The sequence below is a fragment of the Pseudorasbora parva genome, chromosome 24, assembly GCF_024679245.1.
Source record: "Pseudorasbora parva isolate DD20220531a chromosome 24, ASM2467924v1, whole genome shotgun sequence".
Taxonomy (NCBI): Eukaryota; Metazoa; Chordata; class Actinopteri; order Cypriniformes; family Gobionidae; genus Pseudorasbora; species Pseudorasbora parva.
The window spans coordinates 13,246,602-13,270,150 of record NC_090195.1 but is presented as its reverse complement, the minus strand read 5'-3'; the positions used below and the strand labels follow the sequence as shown (position 1 = coordinate 13,270,150).

At 37.5% G+C, this 23,549-nt stretch overlaps 1 protein-coding gene across 1 annotated transcript in view; it reads left to right on the top strand.

The window, feature by feature from the left end:
* The window catches only part of pola1 (polymerase (DNA directed), alpha 1), a 73,591-nt gene that overhangs the window by 37,720 nt on the left and 12,322 nt on the right, over positions 1–23,549 (top strand). Inside the window, 2 exon segments of the mRNA XM_067435230.1 lie at positions 19,126–19,242; positions 22,827–22,923. Coding sequence (XP_067291331.1) covers positions 19,126–19,242; positions 22,827–22,923 — 214 coding nt within the window.

Sequence of the window (23,549 nt, the reverse complement as noted above, 5' to 3'; positions counted from 1 at the left end):
AAATAAGAGTTGCTGCCTGGTTTTGGAAGAGTTGTTGTTTGTTTGTTTGTTTATTTATTTATTTTTAACTTTGAGCCAACTTTTATTGGTCTAAGTTTTGCAAAGTTACCAAATGTATGCACTCTGTAAAAGACAAAAAAATGATTTGCCTATGCTTTTGCAGAAGCTTCAGGTGTCCTTTTAAAAAAACTTTTTTATACAGTAACGTTACAGGTATGCATTATTAAGTTCCTTGTCAGAAAAGCTTTATTCTCCAACTCAATTAAGTATTCAACTGCTGTAATTAAGGTAATCATAAATATTCTGATGGCAATAATATGACAATAATATTCACATGTTCCTGACCTGGGCAAATTTGAGCTCACCTTCCTCATGCTGTTTGTTTTATTGAATATTAGAAGTGGCTTTTTTGCCTCTGAGCATTGCTCCAAACAGCTACTGCCCCCTCCCGCTACTTCACAAATGGGTTTAATTTTGTGGGCACTCACAGTGTCTTCGCGGCATGGCAGAAATACAGGCCATGGCGATGTGCCCCCTCCCGCTACTTCACAAATGGGTTTAATTTTGTGCGCACTCACAGTGTCTTCGCGGCATGGCAGAAATACAGGCCATGGCGATGTGGCAAGTGTGCAGATATTGGACCTTCGTTAAGAGCACGCATACGTCTGTGTATCTAATTTCCCAGCTGAGGGTTTTGATTGACAGCCATAATCACAGCATGTCATGTCCAGTCGGGATGAGCAAGCCAGGTTCTGAAATCAGGGAAGTTCTGGAATGCCATAAACTTACGAACCTGACTTGAAAGTTGTGGGGTATATTCTCCCACAGTGCCGTGCAGAAAAATCAATTAGCAGCCTGAATGTAGCCACCTCCCTCGCTGGGACGGTGCCTGTAGTCTCTTTTGTCAGTATGTGTGAAACAGCTGCTGTTAGTGAATGCGGCCCCCCTCCTTGCCCAGGCCCGGCTTCAGTGGACACAGCTCAGCCGTCCCCTCACACACTAGGAGCAATGAAGAGGCTGATATTGTGTAATTAAGGATTCCTTTCAGCTGAGGGGAGAGCTCAAATAGAGTTGTTTGTTCGCAGAGATAGAGGGAGAAAGCCTGCCTGCATGAGGGAGGACTCTCGGCTTACATGGTTACAGATTGGAAGTCAGCGGTGTTTGTTGAGTTTCCTACGGAACACCAGCGAGGCATTAATCATGAAAGAAATCACTGCCACCTCCACCTTCAGCCCACCACCATTACCAATAAAACCACCCTTTAGAGACAAAGCAAATATGCTTTCCTCTTGTCTTCCTCCCTTCCCCCTTTCTTCCTCCCCCCCCATCCTTGTCATCCATTCTGACTCCTGGCGTCTTCTGCAAAATGAGAGTGTGGCACGAAGTGGCACCCCCCGTATTTACCCCATTCTAATGTGGGTTGCCATGGCGTTTAACAAATTATTGCAATTATGTTCGTCATGTGCTTCGCCCCTTGGTAACTGGCTTGGGGATGTGATGATGGTGGTGGTTTTGAGGGGGGGTGACCGAGAAAAAAAAAAAAAGGTGATAATCCTGTTTTGAACAAAAGGTCAGATTGCTGAATAGAAAAGGCTTGATTAAAGCAGAGATGTACAAAGTGGACGCATTTGCGTCCATTCAGCCACTCTCGGGTTCCGCAGCCACTGTGTGAATGTACAGCTGTTGATTACTGAGGCACAAAGCCTGTGAGAGGCTGTTGTCTTGGGGGCTTTTTTTGCTCCAAGCCTGCTGTAATCGCAGTTTTTTGGGGGCTAAAAGGGGCGACTCTGGATTAAGGGCATCAGAGTGGGGTTGTGTGCAGGTTTGGTTTCTGGGTCTTTGGATGGCAAAATTCCTTCATTTAGCAGTGCTTTTTTTATATATATATAAACATTTGTTATTGACCTTCATCATGTAACTCATCCAGCATAGTTAAAGCTTTGAATGTGAATATAAATAAATAGAATGATAATTATATAAAATTATTAAAAAATTTAAACATATAGGATGCAGCATTAAACATTTAAAGGGTTAACAATAGTGCAGTTATAGCCTACATAAGCTACCCTATTTTCTGCTTAACTTTTATTAGACTAGGTTGAAAGAAAAGTTTTTTTTTTTTTTCACTGAGCAGTCCAAGCGCGATGCACTGCAAGCTCCCTCTCGCTCATATCTGAGGTAAATCATTAACACCACCACACTTAGAGTACAGTGTTTATAGTGTTTTATTGAACTAAATACATTACAATCGGCTAAAACAATTGCGCAGGTTACTTTTCTGAAGAAGAGCGTTCCCGAGTCCGTGTTCTTCACACTGTTAGCGTGAATCGCAGCACAGTTCGTCGCACACACAAAAAATACCGGCAGTTAAAAAGGGAACGTGCATCTCTTAAAGGGGCAGCACTATATTCCTACTCGTTACAACCTCCTCCAGGTATGGTGTGGTACTGGTGCGCTCCCAGGTCCACATGACAGCTTTCACATTACCAATTTTTCATACAAACTGTGCCCTGTTCTAAACTACTAAACTGCCAGTGTAAAAACTCCCTTTATTTATATTTTTAAAATGAGAGGAATCACTGCTCATTCTGAATTTTTAAGCTAAGGCTTAAAAGACATGAACTAGTTCTTTGAAAAACATCTGTGACCTTTGATACATGTCTAGTCTTCATGCTTTGAGTATGGTTTCACTAATAATAAATGTACATTTGCTTAAAGCATGCATATTTGTCCATATGTTGATTAGAGTATTAAAAAGTTAAAACATTAATTTAAGGTACATTTAGAACTGATAAAAATGTGCTATTAAATTAACTCATGACTATGCGATTATTCGCGATTAAATATTTAAATTGATTAACAGCCCTTATATATATATATATATATATATATATATATATATATATATATATATATATATATATAATTAATTATATTATATATAATTAATTATATTATATATAATTAATTATAATTCTATTTATTATTAATTATTGGTTTCTGGGTCTTTGGATGGCAACATTCCTTCATTTAGCAGTGCTTTTTTATTTAAAAAAATGTATTGACCTTCAGCATGCAGAATAGTTTAAAGGGTCAGTTTACCCAAAAATAAAAATTAGATGTTTATCTGCTTACCCCCAGTGCATCCCAAGGTTATTATAGTTTTGCTTTTTGAAATTAGTTTTTATTTTAGTATCGTTTTCAATTTTGCTACAAATTTCAGTTTAGTTTTAGTTAGTTTTACAAATCGTTTTGCTAGTTTTAGTTTAGTTTTTATTTTGCAAATACATTTCTATTTAGTTTTGATTTATTTAGTTTCAGTTTTAGTTTTAGTAATTATAGTTTAGCAGAGTTACCATAATGAAGTGTAGAGACCAAATCAAGGTTTTTAATTTCCGCAAAGTTTAATGTTTGCACAGATTAGAGTTTAATCTTACTAAACAGCCTTAAGTGAAATAACTTGATAAACAAGAATTATTGTTTAAACCCAGGACGGTCTTACAAAACATGCATAAAGTTGGGTATTCACCTTTGAGCAAAAAAGCTTGAGTCAAACTATGACCTATACAAACAACGATCTGGAGATTAAAAATGAAATAAATTATATTTTGATATTAAATTATATTTGATATTTTTGACATAGGCTAATACTCAGAGGATCTATCTTAAAGAACAAAATAAATGCAACGTAAAATATAAAAGTAAAAATTATAAATTCCAGACAAACTCATTCATAACAAAGATGAAATATTGTTAAACAATTAAAAGCTTATTTTAATTTCTTCAGTAGTACAATGTAGGCTAGCAGTGTAAGACCACAGCTAAAGTCATCTGAATACAGCCAACACACACTGTTGTGCTCTGTGTGTGTGTGTGTGTGTGTGTGTGTGTGTGTGTGTGTGTGTGTGTGTGTGTGTGTGTGTGTGTGTGTGTGTGTGTTGTGCTATAATTGTAAAGGGGACCAATGTCCTCACTTATCTAGTAAAATATTATGATAACTGACTAGTGAGGACATTTGACTGGTCCTCACTAGTTAAAAAGGCTTATAAATCGGCCAAAACATGTTTTTATTTAAATCTATTGTTTTGTTCTTGGGATGGGTAGGTTTAGGGATAGGGATTGGGTTAGGGGATATAAAATATCATTAACCTGATATAAAATCAATGGAAGTCCATGCATGTCCTCACTTATATAGTGAAACAAACGTGTGTGTATGTGTGTCCTGGTATTCCCTACTTTGTGGGGAAATGTCTCCACACAGACAATAATATTATTAGTAGTAAATGATTATGATACAACCTTTGAGCCTGTCAATATTATTCAAACATGAAATCTCAAACGCACAGTAGGCTAGTAACGTTATTTGCTACTATAGTTGCTGACTTTTGCGCCTGTGTCTCTCGTCGCGTAAGAAACGGCATTCTAAAACAGTGAGCTTAAGTTAAAAGAAGTTCAACGTGCATCTCATTACCTTGTGTTATTTCCCATTTCACTGCCACGGACTCATTGATTCCTTGTGAACTGCCGTTTAGGACTAGCGATGTGTTGCCTGTCTGCACGCGTCCGTCACAGGACAGCGGTTAATCACTTCACGCGCAGTAGCGCAATATACAGACACTCCCTCAACCGCCACAGTCAGATTTTCCACCACATTAAATGGGCTTATTAATAACGAAAACGAATATTTATTTTTGCTAATTATTATTTTATTTCAGTTCATTTTTTAGTAAGAGTAGTTAGTTTCGTTTACTTTTAGTTTTTTGTTTATTCAGATTTTTAAATTTAATTTCAGTTTACGAAAATGTTTTTTGACCAATAGTTTTAGTCTTAGTTTCAGTTTTCGTTTACGAAAATAACCTTGGTGCATCCAACATATAGGTGTGTCTGTTTCTTCAGTAGAACACAAATGAAGATTTTTAATTCCAACCATTGCTGTGTGCCAGCCATATAATGGGGTGAATAGGTAACAAGTCTATGAGAGCAAAACAAAAAAACATGCTTAGGCAACGTGCACAAAAACCCTGCTGCTCCTGACGACACATTGATTTTTTTTTTAAGACACCAACCGATCGGTTTCTGTGAGAAACCGAACAGTATTTATTTTTTTACCTCGTATACCGACTAGTCTCATCAAGTTGTAACGTTGTTACGGCTGTAACTTCCGTCTAGTGAGGTCAAGCTGGCGCGATCATATATATATGTATATATATATATCATATATATATATATATAATATATATCTCGGGATATGAGGTAAAAAATAACATAAATACTGTTCGGTTTCTCACAGAAAAATACCCTAAGCAAATTACAAAAACAATAGTAAATAATATGAGGCTAATATGGGGCTAATATGAGAAATGTAATATGATAGGCTATGAGTTATTTTAGTTAGGCTATATTATATGTATATATATAATTTAAAAAATACGCTAAGCAAATTACAAAAACAATAGTAAATAAAAAATAAAATAAAAATTCAGATACTAATACATATTTATTTAATATATATACATTTAATATATATAACATCTGTAGTTGTTTCATTAACATTAATGACAGACTGGTATTTAATTGGATGGCTGAATGCATGGATGTAATATTTGTGACACATTAAGTTATTACCCACCTGTTTACGTACACTAAAGCCATAACCGACTGTGTTCATGCGATGGACATTTTGACATTAGTGTGCACGTGTATTTGACTATTCAACGCACGAGAGAGAGGGCGCGCATGCGACAGAGCGCACGAGAGAGAGAGCGCGCATGCGAGAGAGCGCTTTTGTTGTGTCATTCAGCGCGATTCCGCCTATCTCGCATTCACTAAGTATAAAGAGTTGTAGTTGAATTGTAGCCAATTTTGTAATACGACGGTCTTGGCATTTCATTTAGCTGTAAATTATATTCAAACCGCCAAAGTGGCTAGTGGGAGTGGCTTAGGGCTGCCCCCAAATAGTCAACTAAACGTTAGTCGATAAGAAGAGGGCTTGGTCGAATACATTTTCATTAGGTGGTTAGTCGGGAAAAAAAATCCAGTGAAAAAATTATGCAATCAGGGGCTGTGCAGTCACGCCCGTTTCAAACATACTCCATCTGCAGTGCGTGTGCGGTGCGTATTTTTTTCCGTACGCAGGTTATGTTAACGGGCTACAGCTTTCAAACTGCACGGGGATGCGGTCCTGCAGCAGTGCAACGATCGTTTTCGTACCGAGTCTATTTTGTGATGCTGTTTTTGAATAGCCTATTGTAAGTTTCTAATTTAAAATGTTTGTGATTTTTGGCTATAACCTATGTTTAAATGTTTTGCCACTTGTGTGAGCTAAATCTAAAGTACTAGGCTATATAAATATGAATAAATGAATTTAATAAAATGTTGTTTAAATGAAGGCTAGTAGGCCTATGTAATCCTGACTTCTATGAAAGAGTAAACAAAGAGAATTGCAATTCTGACGAGCCATGTTCAGTAACAACTTTTGGATTTTAAATAAAAAATAATGAATAAATGCTGTTTTTGGGTAGGCTATAAAAATAAATAAATACATATTATTTTTATTTATTCGTTTTTATAAAATGCAGAGTTGTTTTTTAATTCTGTAAGAAAAATTAGTCTGATGTTTGCAACTTGTTGTTTCAGTTCAAGACTCATCCGTCGTCTTAATGGCAGTTTGCGGCTTTGCTCTGATATTTTTGATCTGTATTAGTGTTCTTCAAATTATTTGTTCTGCATTTTGTCTTAAATATAGTAGTTCTAAACAATTTAATCAAACACTTGTTGGCTGTTGATTTGTTTGCCGCCGCCTTTTTTTTATTCTAAGTTTTGGCGATGTGCCATGTGCATTTATTAAATTGTTCGTTTTTGTTAATTTTCCTTTTGAACAATATAAAAAGTATATACATTTTCCACTGTATTTTTATACCAAACAGCGTTTTAGCTACAGTACTTGTTTGTAATAGGCCTAAGTTATAATACGTTTATTTAATTTATTTTCAAAAACGAATTTTATTTTATAAATATTTTATTTTATTATATATTTTTTTTTTTGGACATGTAACTGTTACAGTTTGCATTTTTGATAATAAATTATTAAAATGCACAGGCAGTCTGATTGCTGTTTTTAATGTTATTTTTAGCCTATAACGTTCCAGCCACTGATTTTTGTGTCCGTAAGCGCTGTAGGCTATACTTTAAACGCTTTACTATTCTGTTTTAAGCACTTCATTTTTATTTTGAACGCGCTAATATCATGCTTTAGCATTTTCTGTCATAAGGAAGTGTTAAACTTCAACTTGGACTATACCTTTCCTTGTATATACGCAAGTTTTTGTAATATCATAAATGAATGATTATTCGACTAATCGCTAAAATGCAGGAGTGTTAGTCGACTAGGAATATCTATAGTCGGGGGCAGCCCTAGAGTGGCTGCCCTACCCGCCACAGCTGAAATCTACCCGCATTTGGTGGGTTGTAGTGATGGGAAGTTCGGTTCTTTTCCGCAAACCGGTTCTCTCCGATTTTTTAACACTGATTAAATAAACTTACATTGACATAATACTTACACAAATCCTCAGTTCACCCGTGCTCATGTATTATCAGCATCAGCTGTCCCAGTCCGAGAGAAACAGTTCGGTTACGACGCTATCACGCATGCTCAGTATCTCAGCTCACCGGTTCTCAGAATCGAACAAGTCCGAAAGATCGAACGTGTCAGATAGAAACGGTTCTCGATTCTGTACTGGTGATCCATTGCAACCCGGTCGATCTGACTCTAGAACCGCTGTATCAGTGTGTGTGCTGAGCACAGGGTGCTGAGCTGCGAACTGCTGCAAGCTGATTACATTTTAAAATGTGTATCGACTTAGAAATTACATGAGATAAAAGCTGTTCGTAAAAATATCATGCATTATTGATAAAACAAATAAATGTTTAATTTGCCCGTTTTACAATCCATTGTTTCCAAACTTTAAAATAATACAGTGATAAGAAAGCTTTATGATGTTTCCAAACGTGATTAGTTTTATACACTTAACCTGTATTTCATTCCTCTGAACAAATAACACGCATGCGCAGCTCATCGGCTCATCGTTCTCAGTATCGAACGTGTCCGACAGAAACGGTTTTCGATTCTTTACTGCTGATCCGAAGCCGCGCAGTAACAGCTGCTCGTGATTTCATCAGATCTCTCAACAAAACATGTCTCACTTCAGCTAACGATTGGAGTTACAACATCTACTTCATGATATTAGTTTTATTTTTAGTTTGAGAGACTGTCACTCATGTCAGAAAGTTAATAACTACAGTAACTTGTGGGATCACCCCTGATTTGAGACGCGAACCGTGTAGAACGATTCAGTTCAATTTGGTGAACTGGTTCGACCGGTTCACTATAAAGATCCGGTTAAAAAGAGCGATTCGTTTGCGAACCGGACATCACTAGCAGGTTGGCGGGTGTTAATGTCAAGCCCTGGTCATGCTGCATGTTTCAGAGTAAAGCACAGCACTGGTCATTTTAAGTTTAAAGTGCTGAGAGTTTGAGTCCCCTCTATTTTGATTTTGAGAATGAAACGGGCATCAAACTCTTCCCAAATTCATAACGAGAATCATCTGTAAATCTGTTGTTGTCAAAGAGAAGTGTTAAGATTGTTGGGGGAAAATCAATTTGTATAATAATCGCATTTCTGTCTTCTGACGTATTTATGAGGTGTATGTGGAACTCGTGCATAAGACACACAGGTAAAAATAAAGTGAAGACACCACAGATACATATTCTAAATGTATTAATGCCTTTAAGCCAAGTAATGGATTATGTAGGCTAGCTGTTTATATCTATGCAACTTTCCGTCCACTGGAGGGCGCCTATTCAAATCAAAGGCGTAGTTTGATGACGCCAAGTTTGAGCGCAGTATCTTGGGACATGTGGTCTTCACCTCACAGCCGGTGGAAAATAGGACATGGGCAGAAATCATGTTCATGGATGTGGTTATTAACGTAACTGTAGTGTAAAGCAGAGCAGGACCGAGTGTTGTGAAGCTGAGCACGGCTGCTGGAGCGATTTGTTATACAAATACCCGCCTCGCGAGCACCGGGACTTTTATTATGACACAGTCGCCGTGTGCCTGCACTTCCGCATTGCCAGTCATGATTATAAGGTAAAGCAGCTCTGTTTATCATATTAGATACATTTAAGTGTGTTTAAAATGATGTTATGACGTTACTCTGTGCGTTTGCTCGACGCTGCGGTGACATGTTCACACTGCTATGAGTAAAGCGCTTCTGCCAAATAAAACTGAGAGAAGCGCAAATATGACGCAATTGACAGGCGACTCCCTCAAACGCTATGCTGACACGTCCCGGTCCTTGGTTAAAATAGCAATTTTCTCGCAATATACAAATAGTTGGATACATTTGGGATATTGTAAGTACTCAACTGAACAAAACTGAACATGTATAACACTGGCCTAGGGGTTTTTGGATATTTTACTGCAAAAATACTACATGGTGCACCTTTAACCAAGGGTCCAAAAAGCCCTCCAAACTAGTGATTTTACTGAACATTACAACTACTTACTTTTGTTAATGCTGCAATAAAAGTACATAGAATATACAAGTAATGATATCCTTGTTAATGAGAGAATATATTGCATAGCTATTTCAGCTGTGCACTCTAGTGTTGTCAAAAATATCGATATTTCGATATGTATCGATACTGAAATATATGTATCGATACGATACTCAGTTTCTACAGTATCTATACCAGCTGCGCTCTCCTCTCCGACTGACAGCGAGTTGACATATTCTCATTCAGCCCGGTTAACCCTCTAAACGCGGCGAACGCGCATTCTACTGAATTTTTCCTCATGTCAGCGTGTTTGTGTTAGTGTGTGATCGGTCTGAATTCCGTGCGGAATTGCACATAATTCTACTAATCCCCGCAGATTTCACGCTCGCATTTCAAGCGCGCACAGCCTACCGTTATAAAGCCGCCTCTGACATAATACAAGTGCAAACATTTGCTTCTTTTTCCAGCTTTTTATTGGTCAAATACACTCAAAAAAATTATCAGTGCACATCTGGAAGAGTATTAACGTAAACAGTCATAAACAGTTCAGGAAGAATGAGTAACGGGAACAGTGTTTAGGATTCATGCGTGTCAGGTCTTAAAGGGACAGCAGTTATTTGTTATTCAAACTACAAAAAGACAAACAATCACACTGCTCTTTACTGATCAACTTGTGTAACTTTAATGGTTTCATCTGTAAGCTCTTTAAACATTTTTTACAAAGAACATTATTCAATGTTATTTTAAATTTAATTTGCTTTTTTTTTTTAAATTCAGTTTCTTATCTGAATCTTAGACTGGATAATGAGCACAACACCGAGTTTGAGGTGTTGACTTGGCCTCCAAATTCCTCAAATCTCAATCCAATCGAGCATCTGTGGGATGCGCTGGAAAAAAAGTCTGATCCATCTTTATTGAATTGTTTTTGTAATATTTTTGTATGTATAATTGTATCAGGTTCTCATTCTTTTTTTGTCTTTAGCTGATCACATGCCTGTACTGGACAAACCTAATATCTGATTGGCCACACTGGGTGCCAACTCCAAAATTGTATTCGCTACTGGCAATTTAATTTTTCATTTCATCTTATTGAAAGCAGATTTTTATTTAGCCTTTAGCCTATTTGAAGCCGGACTGCCAACTCACGCAATTGACACTGGACTCGCCACACGTCCATGTTTATAATGCAGTTAAAACCATTGTGATGCAAAGAGAGAAAGAGACCGCACACTGCAGGCAAGACATCTCAAATTAAACAGTCTCAGCTTTCAAATTCAAATAAACATCATTTTGGTTTTCTTTAACCAATCTGTGTCTCACTGTAGCGTCTGTTCAAGCAGCAGGTGAACTGATCATCACTTTACTACTAGTTACAGCACTAAATAAACATCTGAAGGTATGTTTAAAAAGAAGCAGTACAATTTGCTGAAATTAATCATGTCTTATGTAACATCTCAATCGGTTTCAATCACAGAATAAACAATCATGGTATATAGACCCCTGAATTAGCCTTGGCCACCCCATGTATAAAACCCTAATTCGGCCACTGCTTGCATTCGCTGCGAACATCTGCTCAAGAATACTGAAAACACCAGATCATGAGCTGTTCACATGTAAAAGAACATGCCGAGCTTCACTCTGAAACAAGCAGTGCATACGTTTCATTAAATTGCACTAAGCCATATTGCAGTTTTGGTTTTATTCCGATTAATTGTGCAGCCCTTTGGACTTGGGGCTTGGCCCTTAACCACCACTGTAGTAACAACTTACAATAACATAGCAATCACATGACAGTGCTCTAAAAACATTTAGAATACCTTTGCAGCTGCGCAAAGCGTCATAGCACATTTTGCATCATATTCTTTGGTAGCTGAAAAAAATCTAGTTTGCTTTCCGACATCAGGTGTTGAAGCAGTTGCACGAGTTGCATTTCTCTTTCAAAATGGCTTAGAAACGACACATTCTTACAAACCTGACACAGATATGAAACCTTAAGTGCTAAGTTCTGATTGTAGTCAGAGGTGAGCTGTAATACTCTGGGTAAAACCGCTGCAGAAAAAGACCTACAGGTATAGATGCGACGACGGAATTGTAAGATGTAGAAAGCTAGAAAGAAAGAGAGTGTGAGCATTTTTCCGGTAGCTTGAACTGATCTGTGGGCCCCAGACTTTGCCCAGTGTTTGGTTAAATTATGTGGAACTCATTTGACGGCTGCAGAAGTGGCTGTATTCGCAGTGTCAGGTATCGACTGGTATAATTATGCAATTATGAAGCTTTATCCTGCCTCTCTCTCACAGAGCGAGCTCTTAGTGTTTCAATTAGATGTTTTTTTCTCTCTTTTGCTCCCTGATTTTCTTCTTTTTTTTCCTCCATCCTCAATTTCTTGGTTACAATAAAAATGAAAACGGAGTCTGCCTATAAAATAAGCAGGTTGTGTTTGGCACCTGATTTAAAGAATTTTGTCTGGGTGTGTTGTTACGAGTTTATAAAATGTTAATGTTCTAATATGTGAAGATTCTTAGATTTCTTCTAAGCATTCACAGTTCAAACACTTGCAGGCCTGTGATGATTTAGTGTAGCATAGGATATGCATGTGTATACACGTATACATCATGGTTTCCAAAAAAATATGAAGCTGCATAACTGTTTTCAACATTGATAATAATGCGAAATGTTTTTTTGAGGACGAAATCAGCATATTACAATAATTAATGGCTGCTGAAAATTCAGCTTAGCCATCAGAGTAATAAATAACTTTTAAAATATACTTTTTATATTTTTACATTTTTATCATTCGTTTTAACTGTATTTTCGATCGAATAAATGCAGCCTTGGTAAACGTAAGAGACCAATACCAACCCGCATATATTAAGTCTTATTTTAAGATTAATACTTTGCAATTTTTATAATGTGCACTGACACTGATAACACTATTTCACCACCAGAGTGTTTGTTCTTGTGCCCAAGAAGGAGAACAAAATACTTCAGATGTCTGCACATATGCAATCCCAATGCCACCACAAACATCTCTGAGGGTCTCAAATTTAGAATGTAGAAATGTGAGTCACCAATCAGGTGAAATGGCAAAAAGTCTTCATCCTACCTTTTCCATCTAACCAGACCACTGTACATCGGAAAAAGGCTCAAATAGCTGTCCCCGCTGAATTTTGTGTTTGAAAACAATGACATACTTTTGTGTTTTTTAGTTGGCCTGTGTGTGTTCCTGTAGATGCAGTCTTTTTCTAAGCCCATGGGAACTGAACTGTTGGTTTAGTCTTGGGCCTCCAGAAGCACAAAAGATCCGTTATGGCAAACAGAGGGGTGATAACACCGGCACTCCCTTCAAAATGAAAGCCAAACAGCTCACATATGTTCGGATTCAATTACACACTCTGGGTTCCCCTTAGCCCCAGGGCTTACTGCTAATTACCCAAATAACATCCGTACAAAACGCCACCCAGATGAGATTAATTCAGAAATTAAAACAACCTGTTGATTTCAACAATACTGTGAGGTCTGAATAGTAACCCAGGTAGTCTGAACATGTTTAATGGCACAGATGGGATGACAAGACTCATTTCTAGATTCAACAGGGGTGATAAGCTGTGAAGATCCATCCAGAGATGCTCATAGCTCAGGAAATGGAAGCAAATTAAACCACGTATAACTGTGTGTGAAAACATTTTCTTTTTTTTGTCTTTTTGTCTTCCTTTGTAGGGCCATTTTTAGGGGGCATATCTGGCACTAGATTTTTGTGTGTGTGAAGGGTGTAATTACAGCCCCACTAGTTTCCTCAAAATATTGGATCAGAGAATTGTCAATCTGACAATTCCTATATGCCATTGGATCAGAGTACTGTTAATTTCTGTCAAAAAAGTTTGTATATATCGCTTGGATCACTCGGCCAGTCAAATGCTTTTTAAATCATAAATAAATAAAGCTAAATTGAAACGGGTACAGTAAAAAGTGCACATCTCCGTTTTGTTAGTCACCATATTTCTCATGGTCTTTCAGAATATTCAATTCTAATTGGCTGGAAGGTGTGCAATAAAATCGTTTAATGCACAGGTAGTTCCAAGTCAGATGAATCATCGTTCTATATTAATGCACTGTTTTCATTATGAAGTGCGCGCACACAAACACACCTACTCGTCACTCGCATACAGAGAGAGGAGACTGTGCTACAGATTCAGGAGAACAGAAACTTCTTACCAACACCGCCCCACCATACATTCAAATATAATCCATTCATTCAAATAAACATAATCTTATGCACTACTTTATCTCTGTGTCTGATTCAAAGGCAGCAGAATGCTGACGCTAACGAGCCGTAACTGACGAAAATAACCACCAATGTTACCCTTCCGGTCAAATATTGCACTTCAAACATCAATAACAGCTTTAAGATGTCAATGTTAGGTGTCAAGAAGGCTGACCTCTGGTAACCAAGTTTAGGTACTAAATAGTCACCAGACGTGAGATATATCCAGTTGCAGCCCCACAGTTTTAGAACTGCAGCCACAGAACCGGAATTCGGGCGGGGCTTAAACAGTCATAGTTGCGCTAATCATACACGTGATTTTCTTTTGTTAAATATAAGCTGTTTTCACATGGATTTTGTCATATAATCATATAATATGCATATCATGATGTACAATGATCCAAGTTTTAAAAGAGTATTGATCATGCTTAATGTCAATGAATGGATACAAACACATTAGGTTATATACTTAATGGATACAGGCTATAACTATACATTGTTTTTATTTACAAAAAAAAAAAATTGTGCTACATGTAAAGTGTTTCCCATTTGATTGTATGTGTGTGTGTGTGTGTGACAACAATTACAGAACAAGTGCGATTAATCACGATAATTTTTTTATTTTTTGACAGCCCTAAAATATATATATATATATATATATATATATATATATATATATATATATATATATATATATATATATATATATATATATATATATTAGGGCTGTCAATAGATTTTGTTCATCGCGATTAATCGCACTTGTTCTGTAAATAATCGCATGCTTATTATGAAATTAAGCAGTCACCATTTATTTTATTAAACACATTAATTTTGTCATAATTTGCTATAACTAAAGTAACCATTACACAAAACTGTATTTTCTACAGTGTATTTTCTACTTTTCAAGGATCATTGGAGACTCCAAAAGGAAACCAAATATAAGGAATCCATATAATTCTATAATATAATAAATTCAAATTTGTACGCACCTAAGCACCCATGGAAAAAAAAAACATTACTAAAGAACCTTTACAGAATTCATCATAGTGTATAGTATGTGTAGAGAGCAACAACATTGAGATTTTCATTTTAAACCTTTAAATGTAACATTTAAATGTAGACCTCTCAAGCTGCGATACTGAGCAGAACCACACACCAAAAAAATCCCAAATCAACTGCTTTGACTGCAAAAAACTACTATTACTAAACACAACGTCGCTCCCTCCGCTGCACGCATGCTCAGTATATATCTCTTATTATCATCATCAGTTCTCTCATAACAGTAGGTTAAGTCAGTGTACTGTTAACTGAATAACTTTGGGATATTGGTTTATTTCGAGTCAGAGAGAGAGAGAGAGAGAGAGAGTCAGACACGTCAAAAAGTGAAAAACTTAAGAAATGTGTGGATTAGTGCTTACTAGAGACGCAAACTGTTTGGAACGGTTCAGTCTGATTTGGTGAACCGATTCACTAAAAAGAACCGGTTCAAACGAATGATTCTTCGCGAACCGGTCATCACTAATGTTCACACATGACAAATCAAAACATTATTCTTCCTCAATGTGTGTGGAAAACAATGCGAATGTACTGAATGAATGCTGTGTGAGATCGCGCGCACACGTTCTCTGTGCATCAACAGATTCTCACACGATTAGTGTACGAAACCACAATTGCGCTCTTCAGAAACAATCGCAGAATATGACAGAGCTTGTGTTTTAAAGCAAAACAAACACTGGAACGAACAAATCTAAAACGCACTGTACGTCTCTATTATTTCTCTGGTGTATGAGCCTGGCCTTACATTAGCACTGTTTGGATGAATTAGATTACTGGAACACTTTCTCAGAGTTTAATGCTTAAACTCACAAACAGAATCAGGTGAAATAGTTAGAATGGAAATTTCCTCCTACTAGGGTTACAGGTGCAGATGCTCAGTGGGATTGATAAACTCCCAACTTCTATGATAGACTGTGTGATGCAAATGACTTTAATGTTGCAGCTTCACGTACTTCTGTAATTTATTTGCGTTAATTGCGTTAAAATTATTTTAACGCGTTAACGACTTAATTAATCTCATTCGTTAACATCGACAGCCCTAATAAATAGGGATGCACCGAAATGAAATTCTTGGCCGAAGCCGAAACCGAATAATAATGAAATGCTTGGCCGAAGGCCGAATACCGAACGCGGTGTTTCGCATTTTTTCCATTTATTTGGCAATTTTTTTTTACCATTACAATAATTAAATAGTAAAAATTTGCTTTTTACTATTTTGTGTTGCTTTTCAGAGAAATAAATCAAATAACAAAAATACAATTTCAAAATATTTATTTAACACTGAATTTTTTTTAACATTCCAGCAGATATTATACAAACTAAGCACAACATAACTTAAAATAAATAATTAGTAAAATAAAAAATATATTTTTATTTGGCCATCTTAGAAGCCCCCCTTCTTGAATAGCCTGTTAGGCCTATAACTGACTGCTGAAAGAATGTAACTCTGTATGTCTACAACAACTAATGTGCATTGAATAGTGCAAAAAATGTGGATGAACCCACAACAAATAAATAACTGTCTTAGACATAAGCCTACTTAGCCTACTTCTTCAGGAAAAGTGGCAGGTTCTTCTTTATGAAAAGTAGCTTCTCTGCTTTCTCACATGAAAGTCGGTTCCTCTTCTCATCGATGACATGAGCACTAAATTTCAGCACTAAACAGTGCTTCCACACTGCTGACATGTTTGCTGCATAAAGCACGCAGCTCTCACTCTACGTGGGTTACTTTTTGATCGCGTCATTAAAAACGTCATTGTTCGGCCAAAATTATTCGGCCTTTTTACTTATTCGGCCGAATGCCGAAAGTGCTTTTTTTGGCTATTTTCGGCCGAATAATTTCGGTTGCCGAATATTCGGTGCATCCCTACTAATAAATAAATATATATATATAGCGTGTTCACCCGAGACAAGCATATAAATCACTGGATGCTTATGAATACATTGTCTGTGGGCATGTACAGAATGTCCAATACAATTATCTACATTTATTCTTATTCTTCACACCGACATACATTTATCCTTTTCCTTACATTTTATGTTGTTATTGATTCGTGTCGACACACTTCTGTTTAAAGTAATTTTTGTAATGCTATAGTACTTTAATAGCAACTATGTTGCTTGCATACATTTCTCAGATGGTTATTTTGCAATTAAACTATTAATAAAATCATTACAAATGAAATTGATAAGTAGTGTGATTATTGATATGATAATCTGGGGATGGGGGGTACAATACACACCAGTGGCCGCCAATGTTGGGAGGTTTATTATAAATAATTAAGTTTCAAGTGCAGTAAATGTTTTACAAATGAATTTTTTTTTATGCGAGCATTTTTATGTCCTCGTTCCAATCAAGGCATTTAATCGCCTGCAGCCACAGGTACCGCCGGTTCTTCTGAAACGGCCGTGATCCTGTCGGAATCCTATAAAACTTAAGCCCTTTGATGGAATAGTGATTAGTGCAACCGAAAACGCAACAGCCAGACATTTTTATGCTGGGAAACCGTTTTGATAAACTTTCGGAGTTGCTCACATGTTAGAACCACTAGGGAGCAACACCACTTCTGTTGCCAAAATGCGCGCGCAACTCTTTGATCACGTGGGCTGTAAAAGGGTCTATATATATATATATATATATATATATAATATATTATTGAAAAATTAGATTTTTTTACATGTGATGGCATTTTCAGCAGCCATTATTCCCGTCTTCAGTGTCACATGATCTTTCAGAAATCAGTCTAATATGCCGATTTGGTGCTCAAAATATTTTATTATTATTATGCTTTATTTTTAACATATACAGTATAGGCCAAAAGTTTGGACACATTTCTTTTTGTTATGTTTTTGAAAGAAGTTTCTTCTGCTCATCAAGCCTGCATTTATTTGATCAAATATAGAGATTTTTAAAAAAATATTGTGATATATTACAATTTAAAATATTTGGTTTTCAATTTATTATACTTTACATTTTAAATTATTTAGTGATACTTTAAATTATAATTTATTTCCGTGATGCAAAGCTGAATTTTCAGGATCGTTACTTCAGTCTTCAGTGTCACATGATCCTTCGGAAATCATTCTAATATTCTTATTTATTATGAGTGTTGTTCTGCTGCCTAATATATTTGATAAATAAAAGGTTCAAAAGAACTGCATTTATTCAAAATAAAAACATATTTTCAAATAATATAAATCTCCTTTACTATCAATTTTTATCAATTTAACACATTCTTGCTGAATAAAATTATTGACTTATTTCAAAAAAAAAAAAAAAAAGAATGACCCCCCCCCCCCCCCCAATTACTGACCAGTAGTGTATATTGTTGTTCCAAAGATTTCTATTTTTAAAACGTTTGCTGCTTCTTCTTTTTTTCCTTTTTTTAAAAAAATGCTTTTTATTCATCAAAGTATTATAAAAAAGTATCACAGGTTATGAAAAAATGATAATCAGCAGAACTGTTTCCAACTTTGAATCACAGAAATAAATGATAATTTAAAGTATAATAAATTGAAAAACAATTATTTTAAATTGTAATATATCATATTCAATTTTTGTCTGTATTTTTGATCAAATTAATGCCGTCTTGATTAGCAGAAGAAACTTCTTTCAAAAACATTACAAATAGTAATGTGTCCAAACTTTTGGCCTGTATTGTATACATTTTAAAACATATTATTATATTATATATTTACATATTAAATATTATATTTTGTAACATTTATAAATGTACTTACTGTCATTAATGATAAATTGAATGCATCCTTGGTGAATAAAAGTATTAATTTCTTTCCTCTTAAAAAAAAAAGTATTTTTTTTTTAACAGTAGAGCTCATATTAGTGTTTATATGTAATGTATTCTTTTATTTGCATATTTTACCAGACCCCCTTTTTTTCCCTCTGTCTCTGTTCTTATCACCTCTTTCTCTCTCTTTTTCAGCCTCCTTCAGTCTATAGTAAGGAGGTGGTAATGCTTCAGGGACAGGTGCTCCTCTGATACTAGGGGTTTATTTAGTGCTCCATCATTAGCAGGGCATTAGCCATATTACCCCCTGGCCCCCGTTCTAATAACAGGGGCAGGAAAGGCAGTGTTGGCGGGGGGGCAGCTGCATCTGCTGCAGGCTGAGGCCTCACACTGCCCCACCATAGGTTAAAGCGCTAGCGACCCATCTCTTGGGGGCCACAGTAGCCCTCTGCCAATCAGCTTTTTTTTAAAATTATTTTCTTTCTCTCTATCCACAGGGTTGGCTGCTGTGTGAGGATCAGGCCTGCCGGAACCGAACCCGTCGGCTGCCCATTGCCTTTTCGCGGACTGGGCCGATCTGTCCAGCCTGTCTCAGATCCATGCTGAGGCCTGAGGTACTGCACACACTTTTTTAATATACAGAATCAGTCATTTCGTCCAGATGGTGGTGCTGTGGAGCCTGTGAAAGTTCTCCTTGCCTCTCCCCATGCCTTTATTCCCTGTCCGTGTAGATTTTTTTTCCATCTATCACCCGTATTTCTAACAATTATATATTACCGGACATGTGTAACCCATACGATACACTTTTGCTTCCTGCCTTAACAAGCCTCCTCTGATAAGAATTGGCCTGCAGGTGAACTTGGCCTTGGACTGCTAAAAGATGTTTATGTTGTGATCACTTCAAGAATGTCTTCACCTGGTTCAAAGACATCCCTTCCAAAATTTAGTGTCTATCTTTGTCCCTGTCCGTCTTCTTTATCAATTTTGTCCAGTACAGACACATCCCCCCCACCCAATTCTTTCTTTCTCCTTGTGCTTTATTTCTGCGTCTGGTTCTGTGGCGACAGGTTGAAACCCAAAAGGACAATTTCTCTTGTCACCATAGCCACTTAGCTGTCCTCCGCTCTGCCTGGTGAGATGGCAGTTTAAACTGCCGGCTGAATAAAACATTAACTTCCTCACCCCTCTACCGTCCCTCTGTCGTTCTGGGCTTTACAGCTCGGCTGACAGCAATGCGTCTCCTCTGGTGTCTCCACGGACACAGAGACATTGACTACCATTGTATCCAGATTAAATGGATGCGTAATAGGCACCCTCGGCTGATTGGCCGGTAATTTGAAGGAGTTGTACACAGGTGCAATTTATAATATTTTCAGTAAATTAAATTTTTTTCCCCGCTCTCTCTCTTTTCTTTACACTGGCTCTCTCTCTCTCGCTCTCTCTCTCTCCGTTTTTCTTTTTCAGCTGCTCTCCCTCGCTAGTAGATCTCTCCAACCACCCCCACCCGCTGTCTCTCTCTCTCTCTCTCCCTCTCCATTTTATTGATGTACGTTCAGGCACCCATTAGGGCTTCCTTTTTTTCCCTCTAGTGGAAATTGCAGCATGTTAATTTTCACACAAATTACAGCAATAGCAGGTATCTCTATTTGATACATTATAACAGGAGCAATCAGGGATAATTGAGTGCCTTTCAGATGGTAACCGGCGCATTCACTTCAATTCAAAGCCAGTCCATTTATCGTCTAATCGCTCTTTAAACACTGAATTTCTGGGAACAAAAATTCTTGTCATAATTTTGCTTAAGTGTATTTGGAAATCACAGTCCTTTGAGCAAGGATAATTGAAATCAAATCCCTTTCACGGGAGCTGACATTTCTACATTTCCCCCCAATTGAAATTAATTTCAAAAATTGAGCATGAATATCTTCAAATAGCAGGCAATTATACCTTTCAATGGGGAGAAATTATGTGCACAAAAAGTGGAGACATCAACTGGCGCTTCAGTTAAATGTCTTTGTTTCCCACTGTGTTTGCCTTGTAAAGATTTACATATATTGACTCGTTATGAAACCTTGTGATGCCGATCGCCTTCCTTTTCCAGCTCAGCCCGTTAAAATTAACTCAGATTGGAGCTTTTTTTGTTAAGCCTCATTAAAACTGTTTGGAGATTTTTCTTTTTTCCTGTCCTCTCTTTTGCAGCTGCACAGATCTGTGCAAATTGAAAATAGCCATTTTCTCTGCTTCTCTGCTAAGGGGACATTATACATCCTACACATATAAGCACTGTGACCTTAAGGAGCTCAATCAATTCAATTCCCTGTCTTTAAATGATCCCATCGTAAGTTTGGCCAATGATCTTCTTTGAGTGTCTTTAAACTTAGCTACTTTATTTTTACACCCCTTTGGTCATAGTATAAGGCCTCACTCTTGACACCTTTTCCCTGTTCCCCTCTATCCAGCTCTTCCGGCAGGCTGTGTTTGGGCTGTATCAAAGGTTTGGTGGTACGGCACTGGCTGCCACGTCTCTATCAAGAAGGGGGATGAGGCGGGGGTCTCAGGAGAGAGGCAATTTCACAGCTGGTTTGCTCCCCAGTCACTCGGGCCGAAAATGCTGCAGATTTGTGGAGAAAATTGAAATGGTGTCAGTACAGGAACAAAGCACTGAGCCGAGCGAAGATGCATAAGGGAGGGGCCTCTGTTTGCGGGGTGGGGGGGTTTAAATTCAATAACGTTTGATGGCGCCTTGGTCACACCCCTTTTGACACCTGTCAGCACAGCTGTGAATCTCATCCTTGCCCTGCTTCGCATGTCCGTCCACTTAATTCTTGGACTGCGGTTTTAGTCCACGATTTCCTTCGGCGAGCGGAGTGCCTTCGCATGCACATGGTGACCTGGCTCTGATTATAGGAGCTCCATTATGGCTGCATTGCTGAATCGACAGGCACGGTTGTTGACCAGCCAGTGCATTATGGGTCAACAGCTGCTGGGCTCATCGGAAGCTGTAGAGGGCAATTAAAAGCCGTTGTGCTGAGGAGAGAGCCCTTGCTAAACTCCTCCGGCACCCACATTGCTCTGATTCTATGGTGACACAGAAAGACTGTGACCCAATAACAGCAATTAACATAAAAGTATAATGGCTAATCAAATTGACAGCAACAGTTGTTCATCAGATCCACACACGCTGCCTTATCAAAACAAACTATTATGAAAGAGGTAATTTCAGAGCTGAACGTCTCTATCTCTCTCTCTCTCCCTCTCCCTCCCCAATGTCTTTTATTCTCTCGCTCGACCTGCGCGCCTCTGGCAGTTAGACACATGGCTAACGGTAATTACAGCCAAATTTACAAACCAAACACTGTTTCCTGCTTTTGTCAGGAGAGAAGGTGGGGAGTATGCTGGCTGTTTTCAGCCAATCAGACAGTTTCACAGGTTCTGTGACTCCAAACTCTGGATTTGACTGAGCATGTGTGTTTGTCTTTGTCTGTGACAGTGGAGAATATATGACAAACACTACCTGTCTCCACAGTTGTAATTAACACAGGTGATTCTCCAGCTTTCCCTGATTGAGCCGCATCAATCTCATTACGCTTCAGCCTTTAATTTTTCCCTGCGACAATAACACATAGTACTAAACTACATCAGTATGATTTTACCTAATTGTTGTTGTTTTTTTATATATTGAATATGCAAATAAGTAATCAGCTACCACAGTGTCTCAGTAAAGGATTGGTAAAGAGCTTTGCATGTTAAATTAATAGTTAACATTTTTTTATAATAGGCAGTTCTTGAGTTTTTGTGGAATAATTTACCACTGATACAGTACTGCTTTAAAAAAAAAAATTGAGTCTATTCTATCAATATTGTTAAATGTATTTTATTGTAGCATTGGTGTGGTTCGTAATTCTTGTGACATCAGTACAATGAAATTTGTTCTTGTTGAAAGTCAAGAATCTGATGAAATGGCTGAATGCAGTCAAATGTATCTTGTTGTATTCTGTAGTAATGAGTTTTACAAATCAGTTTGTCTGGAACAAGGTAGCGAAAGCCATTGACTTTTGACCTTTATTTAGACAAAGCTTGTTAACCTTATTTTCAGTTTCCTAGAAGAAGAACCTGGGAGTTTTCTCCATGTCATCTTCCTAAATGTTATTTACTGGTTTAATCTGTGTTTTGTCTTCTTTTTTTTCTCTCATTTTAGTATTCAGAGAAAGCCCTCTACAACCAACTGAGCTTCTACAGATACATCTTTGACTGGGAATATGCCATCAACAAGGTCCTGACGGCTGAAGATAAATGTAAGACTTCACATTAACATCAGCTATTAATAATTAGTCTAAAAATTTGCTCACAAACATTACCCATAAGCGTTCGTCCAGCACATTTTTCCAACTCTATGCGCACACACCTCACAGCCGTTGGAGGCGGCCACTAGGTTGGGTTAAGAATCCTCAGCTCCTCGAGTCGAAAGCCGTAATTCAGGCGACGGATTCAATCACCGAATGGCGCGGTGCAGAATGCAAAGCGGTCCAATCAGTTGGAAGGAAGAGGGGAGTGAGTGAGAGAGAGCCTCCTCTCATCCCGTAGGCCTTCGATAATAGCGCTGGCTATGTTGATTGAAAACAGTTTTTAGATTTTGGAAAATGATAGGGCAAGTAATTGGAGAGAAGGCTAAAGGATAGCCCTTCATAAATAATGAGACATGGAGCATATGTTTTCAACGGGCCGTTGGAGGATCCAGACCGCTCACGGCCGCTGCTAGCCGAGCCGTGGCTACTTACCCACAATCCTTTTTGATTGATGTCACTTGATTAAAAAGGACCTCTTGGAATAGACTTATACATTTATTTATTTATTTTTACATGTGCCGATGAGGTTCCGAGCCGGGTGCGAGAGCCGTAGATAAATATAATGTGTAATCAAT